This window comes from Copadichromis virginalis, linkage group LG11, assembly GCF_057382275.1.
Source record: "Copadichromis virginalis isolate Kocher_CV1m ecotype Utaka linkage group LG11, C_Virginalis_male_GT1.1, whole genome shotgun sequence".
Classification (NCBI taxonomy): domain Eukaryota; kingdom Metazoa; phylum Chordata; class Actinopteri; order Cichliformes; family Cichlidae; genus Copadichromis; species Copadichromis virginalis.
The window spans coordinates 8,855,419-8,873,399 of NC_140628.1; the positions used below are offsets into that span (position 1 = coordinate 8,855,419).

The following is a 17,981-nucleotide window of genomic DNA, read 5'->3' on the forward strand; positions in this document are numbered from 1 at the left end:
CCCTCAGCATCCTTAGCAAATAATCTTATTGAAAATATTTTATTTTGTGGAAATATCACAGAGGCATTTGAGTGAGGGACATGGTTCTTCTAATAAAAATTGATCTGTACATATATATATATATATATATATATATATATATATAGCTACTTGAGTGTCATTCAGTGACTGACATTTCCTCTTAGTGTTTGGTGTCTGCAGTCTCTACTCTTATACAAAATGATGATATACAGTAAGACAAAGATCTGTATGTTGGATATATCACTGATGTTAACTGTCTTATTAAGAGGAATTCTCCGCTTGCTGGAGGCAGTAAAATAAGCTTAATCACAAGTGCCTGTATCATAGCGGTAAAATAATGAACTGCAAAATCTTCAAAGGGTGCTTTTGTCGACTACATTATATGCACTCATTTGCCTCACAAAGACTGGAGAAGTAATGGTGAACTACAACTTCCATGTTACTTTGCTTTGGTTGTCATGGTAACGTTTGACGTCAGCCCTCCTTTTCTCCGGCAGTGCCTTGGACTGATGTGATTGGAAGGAAACCCCGTGGACTGCATTCAGTCGGGCGGCTGAGAGAATCAGCTGTGGCTTGGTAACACTGACATCTGCCAATACTCAGGTATGAAATGACTTGCAGCTTTTTAAAGTGCATTTTGAAACTCGTATGTATCATCTTAAGGTCTTCTGACTTTTCATTAATCAGACTAGCTATAGAGATTCATTGTCTCCAGTTGGTAGCAGGGTTGCGTCTTCCGGCGACGCTCATCAATCTAAAGAACAATGGCATGGCTAGCTTAGCTAACGTTACATTGTGGGATATGGCTAATGTCTGGTTTCAAAAGGAAATGGCAGACGGAGAAGGCGTGTCTGTCGAATAATTGAAGCTCTGAAATTTTGGCACTCATACAAACGGCACATTTTGTTTAAAACGAGGGTATTTAGCGATTTATTAATTAAGCGGTATGATGCTTGTCATCTTAAATTGAAAGTTTTTACAATTAGGTGCCTAGTGTTGAAAGGAAAAACGAGGTTAATTGAAATGTATTTTCTTGTGTGCCACCAGGCGAGCAGCTAGCTTAGTTCAACTGCGATACACACCTTTTTAAAGGCGTCGCGCCTACTCAGCTGTCTCCTGTTTTTCCTTGTATTCTTGTAGTTAACATTGTGTGTAGATATTTTATTTGAAATTGTGAGCATGACGGGCTACCTATGAAGTAGTCACGTTTATGCAAGACTTTTGCTTGGCGTTACTCTTTCAGGAAATAGACGGGGCCATACTTGAAACGAGTCACGCGGGCCTGAATGTAGCGGTTGTTTTTTTCATTCACTGAATTGCGTTTCTACGGTGAGATTGTGTGTTTGAGTTTGCGAGAAGCGCTTTTGGGTCAGTATCGACTACAATAGTGACTTTAATGCCAGTATAATGTGTCCAAGCACGCTTTACTTTGCGCACTTTAGCTTCCGCTTTTTGGGCAAGCCACAGGTACAGGGAAGGGTGTGGTGTGTGTACCGGAGGAACAGAGAGGCGCATCAGAGGCGAGCCAGCAATACAGGATTGAGTTCTTATTTTTGTCCGTACGGTGTCCACTAAATTCTCTTGGCATTATATTATTCTTATCATCCCTTCTGCACATCTATTTGCTGATTAAAGTCGATGCATATTAACATGGTGCATTCTGCTCCTAGGCGAGGGGTACACTGACGGGCAAAGATCGACTTCCTTGTTCACACACTTGTGCTCTTACGGTTATAAGAAGTTGTTTACTTACGGATAACATGACGGTTACAATAACTTTTAAAATTTCCTAGCTTATTTGGCCAAAGATTGGAACTGAAAAAAGAAATGCATTATTTTCTGTATGTTAGGATGGATCTGAACACAACACACTACACTACATGTACTGGAATGGAAAAAAGGGATTGATTTTTGTGTAAACCCACTGGCTGTTTTTGATAGGTCAATCGGATGTAAGCTATTGACATAGTAATGACAATTCCTATGTGTTGATGTGTGCATAGTCTACATAGTGCTTTAGGCTGTAAACTCTAGCTGGTATTCCACAGTTCTTCTGTTACAAGTCTACAGGATCTCACATTGCCCTGTAACTTGCAGGGCTAATACTGTACAAGATGCTTAGGTGGCTACTTGTAGTGTTGCTGTGCAGGCTTTGTTGGCATATTAATTAAATAGATCTACAGCTTTGTTTACTGGTCTTATTTAAGCACAGATATCCCTTAAACAGAAATATCTCAGTTTTTTTCAGTCGGTCACAGTCTTTCTTTATGACTATAAATAAATCCTTCAAATGACAGGAAAAACTTCCACGGTATGCATCATTGTTGTTCCTTGTAAAGGTACTGAAAGACGGGGGGGAAACTCAATTAAACGTGTTAGGTGATGTGTGCAGTTTTTTTTTGTTTTGTTTGTTTTTTTAGGACCCACATTCATTATTGTATTTCCACTTTGACGCATTAAATGACCCTGAAATGAAAAATTGTATCTGCTGGTGGAACAGAAGAGTTGTCATACTACTTTTTAACTTAACTGATTTCAACCTTTTCTATGTTCCCCATTCTCCAGTGAACAGTCATGTCTGAGGCACCTCAGAAGGAACTGGTGCAAAAGGCCAAGCTGGCCGAGCAGGCTGAGCGTTATGATGACATGGCTGCTCTGATGAAGTCTGTGACAGAGGAAGGCCTGGAGCTGTCAAACGAGGAGCGCAACCTGTTGTCAGTGGCATACAAGAATGTGGTGGGTGCCCGTCGGTCCTCGTGGCGCGTGGTCTCCAGCATTGAGCAGAAGACCGAGGGCTCTGAAAAGAAGGTAGCCTTAGCCAAGGACTACCGGGAGAAGATTGAGACTGAGCTGAAAGAAATCTGCCATGATGTCCTGGTGAGATTCATTTATTATTAATTCATTATTTTTTCTTTTAGATTGGGGGGGTTAAGAGACATGGCTGAGATTGTTTGGACATTTGCAGTGGAGGGATGGTGGATGGTGTGGTACTAGGAAATGGGCTATTGAAGCTGAAGCTAGTAGTGATGAGCAGAAAGGCCTCACAACAGACTAATGGATGGAGGAGATGCAGAGGGTCAAGAGAACCTTTGAAATGATAAACTCAAAGTCATGAAAATTTGTTACACATATACTTTTAATATGTTGCTGAAATCTTTAAAGTTGTTGAGGCTGTGGTGATTTTCCACAGAAATATTCCACCAAAGGCACAGGAAAAATAATGGGAATTTGCTTAAAGATTAGCATGAACTGTGTTCCCCAGGTTGGGGGGGGGGGGGGGTGTAATAGAAATAATTCAGTCTAACAGTACACCATCCTTGCTGTGACCTCAATGCTAGAACATAATTGAGTTATTGTTAAAGATCATCTCGGCAATAGTGGTTTGCATTTGACCTTACTGATGTATGTAATGAGTCTATCAGCATCTTCTCATTTGAATATCCTAACATACTTTACTTGTCCTCTTGGCAAAGTCAGCTTTGCTGTATTTTTACTTTTGTACCATTGTGGAAAGGGTGTTTATCTTGATGCCCAAAAATATGATTACAGAAGTATTCTGTAAATATTACAAAGATTGTAATGGAAAGAGCGCGTATCTTTAAGACTAGTACTTATACAGCACACTTCTCTCCATTTTTTTAATTGATTAATGAAAGCACTTTCTATTACAAACTTCACCAAATCACTTACACATTTACACACATACAAGTACATTTTTATACACTAAAGCGCCTTCTAGCATTAACACTCCAATGGATGCATAAGGGAAAACTTGGGGTTCAGGGTCTTACCCAAGGATACTTTGATATGCAGAACAGAGGAGCCAGTGATCAAGCCACTGATCATTTCAATTGGTGGAAGACCCACTCTACCTCCTGAGCCACAGCCACATCTTAATAAAAATAGTGTACATGTACATACGTGTACATACCTTAATAAAAACAAGCAGGTGAGATGTTAGAACGCTTTTATTTTTATTTTAGTGGACACTCAATACAATAGACAGCTACTTGGGGTTTGTTAAACCTGAGTAGCGAAGAGACCGCGAGGGGGTTGAAAACGATGTGCCGGGAGTCCGCTGTTCTTGCCGGCTGTAATAATCCTCGACCTCGCTGTCTGCTATGGAGCTGGCGGGTCACAGATGTCTCCGAAAACGTCGGAGCGCGTTTGGAAATATATGATATCTTGATAAATCGAGCATATATTTGAAGTTTACACAGCTACATTCTCGCTTGAAAAGAACTTAATAGTTTATTTTGTGACCCAGAAAGAGTAATATTTAAAAGTTTTTAGCCCCGCTTGTCCGCCATTGCCGCGTTTGAGTTTTGGACGAAATGCATTCTGGGATATTTAGCTGTACCAAGTCCACACAAGTCACCACCGATGCATGCTCGATAAAACGGGCGGAGCGAGAACACATCCGGGACTTTTTCGCGTTCTCGGCTTGATGCGTACTTCGAATTGGAACAGTACTTGGTCTCCGACTGATGACGTATCACAAGTACACGAGAAGGCAAGTACGCATATTGAGAAAGGCCCTTTATCTTTAGTTACCAGGGACAACTTGAGTCTCTACTTTGGACTGTCCAGTTGAAGTAAACTCGAGATTCCAAGTTTAGCATGCTGGGAATTAGGGATGTTCCTGGCGACTAATTTCTTTGTCAACTAAATGAGGCAAAAAAAAAAATCAAGTAACTGGCTATTTAAAAACAAAAACACTCAGATTTCAGGTTAAATTTAAGAACCGTTCAACTACAAAAAAAACTCCAAGCAAAGGCTTTTTTAAAACGTTAGTCACATTCTTCAGTAATGAGTCATGCTGCCCAACTGTGAGGCACCTTGCAATCATGCACTCATGTACCCTCGGGGCTCCTTTGGGTAGGACAGCACCTGTCCACCTCAGCTAGCTCCTTTCGATGTGGAGGAGGAATGGCTCTCTTCTGAGCCCCTCCCGAGTGACTGAACTCCTCATCCTATAAAGAAGGGAAAGCACATCCACCTCTCAAATAACGCTCAGTTATGCTGCTTGTCTCTCTGATCTTTTTTTTTTTTTTTTTTTTTGTCTTTAAAAGAACTAACAGTAATGGTGTTAACAAAAAAATCAGGCCAAGATAAATGTTTTTTTGGCGTTTCTTACCAACTACGCTTGATCTGGTGACAGATGTTTGCATAACATTAGGACACGCTATTCACCGGCAGTGGTTAGAAAGTAAAATGTAAGACAATTAGATTAAACAACTATTACATCTGGTACCAGCTAGTGACAATAGTAACTAGAAAGTGCATTTTCTGAAGAAACTGCAGTGTGAATGCTGAAATCTGAATGTATTCACTGAAATGAATTAATTGCTGAATGTTAAGTTAAAAATGTTGAATGAGCTGGAAAATACAGAATTTTTAACCTGAAAACAAAAGTGCAAAACTTTCGAAAGCTGATGTTCAGACAGAAGAAGTTGGAAAATAGCTGAACATGTTTAAAATGTAAATTAGAAAAAGATGAGTAATAACAAAATAAAATTTAGAGTCCGAAAACATCTGAATGAATATTAAAAGTTCATATTCTTTGAATCACTGAATGACTAAAATGTGATCCCTCCACTTGGCTCCACACAGTTTAAAAAGTTTACAACTCTGAGCTTTGAAAGACACGCTGTTGGAAAGAGAACAACAATGGCTACATTTTGAGGGTAAAATGATGGCTGTAGAGCAAACACTGTGGACACAGCAGCAGTTGAAAGAGAAGTGTTTAAGATGAATCTTGGCAGAGTGAGAGACAGAGCTAGTTAAGCAGGCAGGTGTGAGCCTGGTTGCTATAGTGACTGCACCCAATGGCTCCATACACACGCACACAGACATGCGCCTCACTTCTGCTGCTTAAAATAAACAGAAAAGTCAGCCCGAAACAAATCCTTCCCAAATGAAAAGTACAAGTCGTATTGACAAAATTCTGACCCTGAAAGAGTTGGAGGGAAGAGGCTGAGCATTGGTGACATTTATGAAAGAACCATAACACCTATTACAATAATAAACACATTGGATGAAAGAGGGCAGCGATGGCTACGTTTTGAGTGTAAAATCATATCTGTAGAGCAAACGCTGTGGACACAGCAGCAGTTTTAAGAAAAGATTTTAAGATAAATTTCCCCCCTCCTCCCACTCTACCAGGAGTCTAAAAAACATACGGAATAGATAATAAAATTTTAAAATAATAATAAAGATTAGAAGAACAATACTGTGAATGCATTCACAGTAGCATGAATGCTTGAAAAACGCTAATGATTAGTTGACTAATTGTGCATGTCCCTACTGGGAATATAAATGCACACATGGTTATCTGTTTGGAGGGTTACAAAGCCCTCATCTTTCTTTTGGCTTGATCAGCTTGCTGCATCTACATTCTGTTACCAGATGAAGTATTTGTATTTTTGAAAAAGATGCATTTGTTAACTCCACTAATAGTTTACTTTTTCTACTGATCTTAGCCACTTGTTTTTGTGTTAACTATTTTTATAATTTTTGCAAACATATTAAGTACTCTATCCATCTGTCGGAGCTCTGCTTCTGTTCATCCCTTTCCCTGCGCATTATCTGCCCGGTGACTCATTGAGCCCTAATCCTATAATGACAGAGGCTGAGCTACAAATGTTCTGGCTCACTGCTCTCCACTTCCGCCAAAAAGCCTTATGGGGACTGAAAGAGAGAGCCAAATGGGCACATAAGGGGTGTGGGACAAGTGCACCAGCAGTGCGTACTTTAAGTGGACTAGTTTGTGTGAGCTTTCATCTGGCCCAGTCTAAAGACATGTTTATTCCTGTTCTTAGTAGCAGGACAAAAAAAGCTGTTGTCACAGACAGTGCAAACATTACTGAGGATGCAAAATATTTCACTTAATTTCTTCTTTTAAGGTTGGTTTTAAGCAATGTGATGTTAGTACTTGTTACATAATATAATTGTAGCAGTGAGTGCTCCTGCCTCATGGTGCCTGCACAAACACGTGTGCACACACCCTGATGCTCACTCTCACTGGCATGAATAAGATGAGGAACCACGTGTTAACTGGAAGGAATCTCCATGCAGACATAGTTTGTGCATTACTGTCATGTTTAGAAATATTAAGTTATTCCATATTTTAGTAATAACTCTCTGTTCTTAACTTGGGGATAGAACTTAAGATAAAAATGTAATGAAAGCAGAGTTGCTGCTACGTTGTTATTGGGTTTGTTTGTTTGTTTTATTTACTCCCCATCATGCCATGGTTGTAGTTTTGATTTTAGCCTTGCCAGTGGCCCAGACCTACATTGACATCCCAGAGGGCTTCTCTGTTCAGTCACATCAGTGTAACAGCACTCACAAAATGCTTTTAGACCATTTTTGTAATGTATTTCCATCTTGCAACATTTATTTTTCCTAAGGAACAAAACTCAGCTCATCATGTTTTTGGAGGTCATATTTAAGACCTGTGAAAACATACAAATCAAGATGTTATTTTAATGGAGGTTTAACATTTGGTCACCAATGCTACAAGGAACAATTCTGCTTTGCCATCTGTAATCTCTTTATTGCACAGCTCTTGTGAGAAGTGCAAATGGCCAGATGGAAACTACATTAAAATTAAAGTATTCATTCATCGTTGTATACAGGCGCTTTGAGTACTCCGGGAGAGTAGAAAAGTGCTATATAAGAATCAGTCCATTTACCGTTAATGTTTGATATCGTTTCATTGCTCTTTAATATAGCACATTACCAAGGCACACTCCCACTAAAGAAAGGTATTCTGTTCCCTGCCTGCTAGTATTCATGTTACCCTCAGAACTAGGGTACCAAGTGGTGCATCCTTGTGTGGTGAAGAGCCGAGCTGGGTTCTGAGTGACCTACTTCTAAGCAAAAGCTCATCAGGAGTTCAGCAGCCTGGCTTTCTCCTCTTCCTTCACCCCTGTTGCTTTTCATCCACGCCCTCTTTTTTCCTCTGCCACAAATTTCCCATCTCAACATCTTTACTCCACACTTGTCCATTCAGCCTGTCCACGTTTTTGTTTTTAATTGGACTAGGCAGAAATGCCTTTAGCTTCTCCTGTAGGCTCAGGAAACAAGTGATGAGTAGAAATTGAATATTAACAGCACGTGATGTAAGAATACCGTTTTTTGTCAATGCATTATGCATACATTTACAATAAAGGTCACAGATGACTGCTGCCGTTTTGGCTTCAATGTTGTAAAACGTGCTTGCATATAGGGCTGTGCAATATGACCAAAATGTCATATCCCGGTATAAGATGTCTATCGTCCTGACAACGATATAAATGACAAAAATGTAACATTTTCTGTAAATTCTGTGAATCTCGGGCAGCTCGACTTGCGTGAAGTGTTTTCAGCTGGGCGTTGTGTACCTGGAGTCGAGTGTTTCAACCGATGCGTGAAACTATACATTTTTAGACATAAGTTGTAATGGCCGCAATTTTCTTTGAGTATTTATTACACGGCGTGCTGCGGGGAAAAGCCTGTTCTAACATTTGAGTCTAAGGTTTATTTTTTGGCACCTGATGGCTCTTTCTTTGCTTCTCATCTGTAAACACTGCATACTGTTTCACGTGATTCAATTTATTTTGAAAAGTCTCAACAGAATCTTGAGCTTTATTGTGAAAGGTTTGTGGAAAATAAACAAGCGGACGGCGGCGCCACGTGATGGTTTTACCGTCGTTGTTGCTAACGACAACGCATAAAAACAGTTGCTTGTCCGTCCGTATTGTGGTTATATTAAACATAAGAGAAAGAGAGAACTTTAAGAAATTAATATAGCCACTACAGTGACCATCAAAACGATGAAAAAATATTGCCGTAAACAGATTATTTTGCGACACCACGAAACAAACGATAGCGGAAAATGAAACAATAGACGTTTTATATCGTCGTCCGATATATATCGTTATATCGAACAGCCCTACTTACATATATTAGAGAACATGTTTTATATGCACTTTGAATCACCTTGTTGTTGAATTGTGCTATATAAATAAACTTGCCTTGCCTATTATATTAAATATCTTAGTCCATTGTTTTCTAAAACTTTTCTGTCTGTTTTTGTTTTCAAACAGGGTCTCTTGGACAAGTATCTTATTCCAAACGCTACAGCAGCAGAGAGTAAAGTCTTTTACTTGAAAATGAAAGGCGATTACTATCGCTACCTAGCGGAGGTGGCTACAGGAGACACCAAGAAAGGTAAGCTCCATTTCAGTATGGTGATGGTTTAGATCTTTGGCTGACTGAGATAAACTGAAATATACATATTAGATAAGATATCAGTTAACTTGTGAAAGTATCGGAGTGTACTGAATGACTGTGCTCTTTTCTTTATACTATTCTTTTGTAATTATATTTAAACCTTTTTCTCTTAACACCACAGGGACTGCACTTTATTTTGTTGACTTGTTACAATGACAATAGAGATTCTAATTCTGAAGTGTCAAAATGTCCTCCTTGAGTAAGAGGTAGGATGAATGTACTAAGGGCTAAAAGATCTTTGGTAGTTGCTGTCAGTTTTTAGAAAACTTTGAAAAAGATTACATTGAAGCATAGGTTCTTTTATTTTTATTTTTTTTTTACATACGATACCTTTTATTTGGTCTACAGTGACCAGCTTGGATTACTTGAATATTTTTCTTGGGATCAAATCATTATGGTCCTTTCAGGGATTTCCTACTTTTTTTTTTTTTTTGACCCAGATGGTTGGGGGAAAGAAAGCATGCCAGTGTCTACAAATGAGACCGATGCATTCCCTCTTTGATGGTCTCTTTAAAGTTACTAAACTCTACTAATACTGGGAACATGGCTGAAAATTGTATTTTATACTTTTATACAGTCTAGTTTTATATTAAGTTCTGTTCTTTTTAAAATGCATAATGGAAGTCTGTGCAGGTCCCCATGGGTTAGACCAGTCAGATGTGTGTGTGAACAGGACAGGACATCTGTGGTAAATAGTTTGAAAACGCAGCTCCACTGCCCTTTCCTTTCTCTTTCAGGCATCATTTCAAATTCACAGGAAGCCTACCAAGCCGCCTTTGATATCAGCAAAAGTGAAATGCAGCCCACACACCCAATCCGTCTTGGTCTTGCCCTTAACTTCTCCGTTTTCTACTATGAGATCCTCAACATACCTGAAGAAGCCTGCAAGCTCGCCAAGCAGGTAAACTCATTACTCCACATAGCTTCTGTTTACATTTCTGAAGATTTTAAAGTGCTAACTGTAATGTTATTTCTCTGCTATCAATCTTTGAGGACTCAAGTGTAAATTTGCTGTTAAATACAAATGACAGCTAAAACCTGTGTACACAAACACAACAGCTTGTTTTAGGCTATCGAAATCTCACCGAACTGTGTTTTTGAACCCTGTAGGCCTTTGACGACGCCATTGCAGAGCTTGACACCCTGAGTGAAGACTCATACAAAGACAGCACACTAATCATGCAGCTATTGAGAGATAACTTGACGGTAAGTTACATTTCTTAAATCTTACTACTGAAATGACATTTTTCTTCACAAAATGATTTACCTGACTGAGACTAAAACTTTGTGGTCAGCTCTGGTAGTCCCAAATAAGTTATTTAACATAGGTCTGTATTTTAACATTCCTTTAAGATTAGATGTTAATGATTTTTGCTGTCCTTGCATGTTTGCCTCTCCTCTGCCGGGTCATTAATTCCTTTCTTCCCACTTACTGCTCCTTCTCTTTCCACAGCTGTGGACCTCGGACAACCAGGTTGAAGGCGAGGATTCAGAGCCAAGAGATTGAGCCAGACCCCCGTAGTCATCCCTGTTGTCCTGCCATTGTCCTGGCTCATCTTCATCATGATCATCAACACTGAGACCACCTAATTTTGATCATTGTCATCCAACTCTTTCCATCTTTTTTTCTATCTAAGGTCTCTCAGTACTCATCTCATTCCCATCGGTTTACTATTCCTTCTTTTTGTAGTAACTGTGGGGAAAGGGGAGGGGAATTCAAGTGGTGTGGTGGGAGGGTAAAAGTGTTTGGGTTTAGATGTTTTTGGGTGTTGCATTATTAAGGTGCTGGGTGAAAGGGCAGTTTCTTAAACTCATGAAACATGCAGCAGGTTAAGTTTGTAGAAGTAAGAAAATATTTAAGCTGTATGTGCTGTACTACTCATTAACGGTGCTGTTTTTGACCATCCTTTGATGACACATTTGTGCTTGACAAAAACAGGAGCTGCCTCCTTATATTTGAGGTGACAACAACTGAGTTTGTACATGGCAAGGGGAATAACAGCAGAGGTAAAGACAGTGAAGATGTGATTGGGAGAAGGAAGCCAAGATTTAGTTGGAAGACAAGGTTACATTCTACATACTGTTGCTCAACTTTCTACTCTTACTATCTTTTTTGTTTGTTTTTAGTAGACTGCTCTTGTATTTTTATGCATCAGTTATGAGGTATAGAAAACTTTGAAGAACAAAAGAGCACGAGCACACAAGCTTGTATTGTTTTTGTTTTGTATTGGCACGGCAGTTTAAAAAAAAAAAAGAAAAAAGGAAAAAAAAGAAAAAGATCCATCTGCGTATCTAATTAATGCTTTTTCAAATTAAGACATTTTGTTTTGTTTTTTCCTTTTTCTCAGTACTTGCCTGAACTGCATGGTGGTAAGAAGTAGTTTTTGGAGGAGTAAAGAAGGTTGTTGTTGGGCTGGTTAGCTTTGTCTGTCTTTGGAATTTTCTTACAGGACACCCAAGCATAACTGTAATTTTTGGGGGAAATGTGTAATTTCATGTAAGTGGAATAAAAAAAAATAATTAAGTTTAATGTGTCCATTTCATTGCTACATTGGTGGGATTTGTGTTACAAGTTACCACTATACCCACCTTTTTTCCACGCAGCAATATAAACGACATGCAGAATCTAATATAATGGATTAGTTACAAATACCGGTAAATAACTACTCTACAACACAGACCACATCTGGAAATTGGAGATGGAGAAATTCAAACACTAAAACGCCTTATACACATCTGAAAGCTATTTGATGGGATTTAGAAGTACACGTGTTGTTTAGCTGAAAATACTTGAAAATCTAGAAAAAGGAAAAACGAAAAATTTGTGCTGCTCGGCTCCTTGGGTGTGTCTGCTGCTTCACTACCTTAGCTGTGAGCGCCCAGAGCACAGCCATGTCAGAGAAATGCTGAGTTGCTGCCGCATCTTTCAGAACCAACCCTCCAGTGAACACGAGTGCAATAAATGACACGGGAGTGTTCCTGCAGACGTTTCCCTCAGCTTATCTTCCTTGTAGTGTGACAAAGGTTACATGTTCACTGCATGTGAAGGATAACGCTTTATATTTTAGATAATGTCTTTAGTTTTCCAGGACTTCGTCCCAGTAATCAGAAAAGGCAATGGCTGACCGAAACGTGATGGAAGTAGCGTTGTTTAGGACACCAGGTAGTCTCTGCCCCAAGCGTCCGTGGTCTGTGCTTTGCCACCACAAGTATGCCCTTGTTGTTCCTTTTCCCCTCGCTTTTATAGGCGAATAATCACAAGAAATTCGTGAATACACGCCAATTAGAATACAATGTTGAAGACATAACTGAACATATAAGCCTCGTAAGGTGCAGAAAACAGTAAATCTTAAACGTTTATGAGACAGATTATGCGTCAGATTTTTAATTGTAAATTAAACATAGAGTTCAAATATCGCGAGATGTGTGACGTCAAGCATTGGTAGCAAACGCGCCGTGGTTTCGAGTGGAACAGGGAAACAACCTCCGCCGACCTTTCTTTCAATCCTGTAATCCGTCTGCGTAGGGTGTGCTCTGGGGCTAGTCTCGGCACACATTTTATTATGAAACAAACCAAAAGCTAGAGAGCACACGCAGACATATTTTTATAAGAAAAACAAAAATCGGTGAAGCAGGATTTGATTTGCCAACTCAAGCAACGCGAAGAAGACGCTGCCAACGGATAAGAAAGAAAGACGGAACGAGAAGAACGTTAGCAAGCTAAGCTGTTAGCCTCATTGTTGAAAGCGTGGGCGATTAACTTTAGCCAGGTATATTGTTAACTACTTGTTTTTTACGTTGAAGTCAGTTGTCCTTTCAGGCATACGTGTTAATTATAACATTTGTTTTGCAAGCTACCGAAATTTGAGTGCTGTAAGTGATTGCGAAAATTGAAATTTCAATTTGGGCCAGTCACATCGGTTAGGCCACGCTCCGACATTTTGCTAATCACGCTAACTAGCCCACGTTGTTAACGGTTAAGCGATAACTGCCTGCATTGGTGTAGAGACGGATATAAATAATCTCTCAAATCTTAAAAGGCTAATTTTGGTTGACGATTGTCCTCAAAATATCGAACTTGCAGTTGAGACGTAGCCTGAGAACACGCTTCGCCAGCCATGAATCCCAGCGCGCCTAGCTACCCGATGGCCTCCCTGTATGTGGGAGACCTGCACCCAGACGTTACCGAAGCCATGCTATACGAGAAATTCAGCCCGGCTGGACCCATCCTCTCCATTAGAGTATGCAGAGACATGATCACCCGTCGCTCCCTAGGCTATGCCTATGTGAACTTCCAACAGCCAGCTGACGGTAAGTTTACCGCGATCTATGTAGAGCATGTAAGGAAATGTGGTACTGACAGACTCCATTTTGAACATGTACCGTGCTACCTCGTTTTATCTTTAATTTTAAACATGTGCTTTATTAAATTATCAACATGCCATACTACTAGAATAATTAAATCACGAAGAAAATGGAAGTAAGTGCAACATATTTGTTTATTTGTTTTAGCCGAAAGAGCTTTGGACACCATGAACTTTGATGTAATAAAAGGCAGGCCTCTCCGTATCATGTGGTCTCAGCGTGACCCCTCACTGAGGAAGAGTGGGGTGGGAAACATCTTCATCAAGAATCTGGACAAATCCATCGATAACAAGGCCTTGTATGATACATTCTCTGCATTTGGAAACATCCTGTCCTGCAAGGTATCATCCTGTGGTGCCATTTCTTCTGGCTGTGTTTTGTATATGAAATCAACTAATTAGCATGACTAATGATTGGACCGTTTAAAGCCTGTAGAGTTTCAATTGTGTGGAATGCATGTTGTTTGTGAATGGTTTTGACCTCCTAAAATCTTCCTTCTCCAAGGTGGTTTGTGATGAAAATGGCTCAAAGGGTTACGGCTTTGTGCACTTTGAGACCCATGAAGCTGCTGAACGGGCCATTGAGAAAATGAACGGCATGTTGCTCAATGACAGAAAAGTGTAAGTGTGCCTACTGTTGTACAAGTCTGTGTTTGAAGGAGTGTGATCAAAGTTGTGTGTGACTGCATCTTGTTCTCCTGTTTTGCCTAATGTACTTTGTTGTTATAGAGCTTAGTTTTAAATCGTGAGGGAACTGAGCTGATAGGATTTATTACATTTTGGTTTGAAGCAGTGAAGTTCACATATCGCAGTAGCTCTAGAGTTATCACTCCTTATTACATAAGCTGTATGTTGTTTTCCCAAAATGCTCTCTTCAATGTCTGATGCTCATTTTACCAACACAGGAGGACTTTCACCCCATTGTATTTGATTTAAACTTTATCAGAATATATTTTGATGAAGTTAGAAAATAAATTTTGTATGTCATGTTATTAACAGATTTGTTGGACGATTCAAATCGCGTAAAGAGAGGGAAGCTGAGCTTGGAGCACGAGCCAGAGAGTTCACTAACGTTTATATCAAGAACTTTGGCGAGGACATGGATGATGAGAAGCTGAAGGAGTTGTTTAGCAAATATGGTAAGATGGCAAGATTTCAGAGACACACTTTTAATAATCACAAATGCTGTTGGTATGATTTGCTGTGTTGTGTGTTGATTAGCTCTTGTGTTTTGTAGGGCCTGCCCTCAGCATCCGGGTTATGACTGATGAAAGTGGCAAATCCAAGGGATTTGGCTTTGTCAGCTTCGAGAGGCATGAAGATGCCCAGAAGGTTAACAGCTTTGTTCTTTCTTGGGCGGCGGGGGACTTTTGGTATCTCCAGAGGCTTTGAAAAAGGCACTTGCTGTAGTTTATTCTTTGAATCCACACCTAATCATGACTTTTGTTTTGTTGTAGGCTGTAGATGAAATGAACGGTAAAGAACTGAATGGCAGGCAAGTCTATGTGGGCCGTGCACAGAAGAAAGGGGAGCGGCAGAATGAGCTCAAACGCAAATTTGAGCAGATGAAACAGGATCGCATGACCAGATATCAGGTTTGTTGGCCCATTTCTTGGTTAGATCACTTTCATGCACCACATTGTGTCACAAGAACAATTTAAGGAAAGCTATCTTGCGTCTGATTGGTGCAATATTTAATTTCATTGCTGTGATGTTGGAGCATAACCTGAAGGACAGTAGCAGGAATGCTGAACTACCGTCCAACAGTTTCATTGTGATTTTCCATGTACCAGGGTGTCAATCTGTATGTGAAGAACCTGGATGATGGCCTTGATGACGAGCGTCTGCGCAAAGAATTCTCCCCATTTGGCACCATAACAAGTGCTAAGGTAAAAGCTTTGAGGGGTTTATTTGTGATCGTGAAATTAACAAGGCAATAATTAGACAAAATGCTAACCTATTTTTTTGTTTCCCTAGGTGATGATGGAGGGTGGACGGAGCAAAGGCTTTGGCTTTGTGTGCTTCTCTTCTCCAGAAGAGGCCACTAAAGCTGTAACAGAGATGAATGGGCGTATTGTGGCTACAAAGCCACTGTATGTGGCCCTTGCCCAGCGGAAAGAGGAGCGTCAGGCTCATCTAACCAACCAGTACATGCAAAGGATGGCCACTGTTCGAGCTGTGCCCAACCCTGTCCTTAACCCATACCAGCCTGCTCCACCTTCAGGATATTTCATGGCGGCTATCCCTCAGGTGAGTCAACAACACCCTATTTAGTACTTTTCCATGACATAAAACTCTGTTTTGGTCAACTGTACCAGTGTGCTGTGTTTTTTGGAGTAGCAGTAACTAATGACATGGCTTGATTCTTCTCAGGCTCAGAACCGTGCTGCATACTACTCTGCCAACCAGCTGGCCCAGCTGCGCCCCAGCCCCCGTTGGGCTACTCAAGGAGTGCGTCCTCAGCGTAAGTGATTACATGTAGATTATACGTATGCAGCCTTTACTTAAAAAGAGCTAAAGTCTAATGACTGTTTGCTTCCCCCCCATCCCCCCTTCTTTTAGACTTCCAGAACATGCCCAATGCTATGCGCCCAACAGCACCCAGGCCTCAGGCCTTAAACACCATCCGTGCAACCGCCACCACCAACACCCAGGTCCCACGCATGATGGCTTCTCAGCGTATGCGTAAGTATTTTATCTTTGACTTGACAGGAATCAGATGCATTTAGTCTCCTCACGAGCCGATGATGAGTTGATGCAGTTTTGATCAGGCTCCTCTTGCTGTTGTCATTGCAGCCACACAGGCGCTCAACCAGCGCCCTGCCAATGCTTCAGCCGCCGCAGCCCCAGTGCGTGCCATGCCCCAGTACAAATATGCTGCTGGTGTGCGCAACCCTCAGCAGCACATGGCCTCCCAGCCACAGGTCACCATGCAGCAGGTAAGATATCAGTGGATGTAATTCATAAATATAATTGCTGCAAATTTTCTAAATGTACACCTTCAGGATATTCAACATTAAATGCAGTTGTACTGATTAATTTTTTTATAATTATTAATTTTATTTCCCCTCTCCCCAAGTGGGGTTCAGACTTTAGAACCTGGCACAGTTATGTGCTGCTTAATAAGCAAAAAGTAATACAAGTATTCATGACTAATATGGGTCATTGTAATTCACGGTCTGCTTCAAGTGGTAAAAGTGTGGTTGTGTAGTCATTAACCCCCCCCCCCCCCCCCCCCCCTCCTTCAGCCGGCAGTCCATGTCCAAGGACAGGAGCCTCTAACTGCCTCCATGCTGGCTGCAGCCCCACCTCAGGAACAGAAGCAGATGCTGGGTAAATAATTAGTTCAGATTATAAGGAAATAAGTGTAAATGCTCATGGCACGTTATACTCGGTATTTAATTGTTGACTTCGTCCTCCCCTTTAGGTGAGCGTCTGTTCCCTCTGATCCAGAACATGCACCCCAGCCTGGCTGGCAAGATCACTGGTATGCTGCTGGAGATTGACAACTCAGAGCTGCTTCACATGCTTGAGTCACCTGAGTCGTTGCGCTCAAAGGTTAGTGAAACAAGTAATTTCTAATAAATGTGGTATTTCGTAAAGGATTAAATTGCTACAGATGGCCTATGCACCTCATAACTGATGTTTAATGGGAAGTGCAACATATAAATTGGTTTCATAAATGTAATGCTTTTGCAGGTGGATGAGGCTGTTGCTGTGCTCCAGGCCCACCAGGCCAAGGAGGCTGCTCAGAAGTCCTCCACCCCTGCTGGTGTTCCCAGCGTCTAAGGTGTGTTCTCAGGAGAGACATTTTAGGTTCATTCATAAATTGTTGGTGTGCAAATCATATTAAAGAGAAGAAGCAAATGTGTATTTGAGCCCTGTGTTTTTCTCTCTTGCAGATCGAGCATTTTGAAACCTGCTTCACCGATGGAAAAAGAAAAAAAAACTTAAACATTGAAAAACCTAAAACTCTGAAAACATCGCAAAATGATAAATTATTTCTTAAAAAAAAAAAAAAAAGAAAACGATTGACTCTGCCAGGTCTAGGGATGGTTTGACTAGACCTTGATCATAAACAAAAATTTGTTGAAAAAAAAAATAGCAAAATAGAGAAAATTGAGATAATTAAATTTGAATGCATTCCTCTGTTTTATGTCATTTTACTGTGTCAGTGCTCAGAATATCCACCCACTTTAGGAAGGTGGCAGCTGGGCATCTTGAAAGGTGATTTGTATCGTAAACTACTGGCTGTAATAAACTCAATAAATAATTTGGGCTCTCTGTTTAGTAAATTACTGCAGTTGTCAACAGCTA

The 17,981-nt window shown here is 40.4% G+C and overlaps 2 protein-coding genes across 2 annotated transcripts; both read left to right on the forward strand.

Annotated features, from left to right (window-relative positions):
- Positions 1–524: 524 nt before the first annotated feature.
- On the forward strand, positions 525–11,830 carry LOC146698034 (14-3-3 protein zeta/delta-like). The gene is made up of 6 exons (XM_085472973.1): positions 525–624; positions 2,587–2,898; positions 9,114–9,237; positions 10,038–10,201; positions 10,411–10,506; positions 10,754–11,830. Exons 2-6 carry the CDS (start codon positions 2,596–2,598, stop codon positions 10,805–10,807), a joined length of 741 nt encoding a protein of 246 aa, XP_085329099.1. The 5' UTR covers positions 525–624; positions 2,587–2,595; the 3' UTR covers positions 10,808–11,830.
- Positions 11,831–12,753: 923 nt separating this feature from the next.
- Positions 12,754–17,692, forward strand: LOC146698035 (polyadenylate-binding protein 1A). Its single transcript, XM_085472972.1, has 16 exons — positions 12,754–13,070; positions 13,385–13,611; positions 13,813–14,006; positions 14,170–14,285; positions 14,664–14,803; positions 14,902–14,996; positions 15,122–15,259; positions 15,458–15,553; positions 15,642–15,914; positions 16,038–16,128; positions 16,227–16,349; positions 16,461–16,603; positions 16,913–16,997; positions 17,092–17,222; positions 17,364–17,454; positions 17,567–17,692. The coding sequence occupies exons 2-15, from the start codon at positions 13,419–13,421 to the stop codon at positions 17,451–17,453; spliced, it is 1,908 nt and encodes a 635-aa protein (XP_085329098.1). The 5' UTR covers positions 12,754–13,070; positions 13,385–13,418; the 3' UTR covers position 17,454; positions 17,567–17,692.
- Positions 17,693–17,981: the final 289 nt, after the last annotated feature.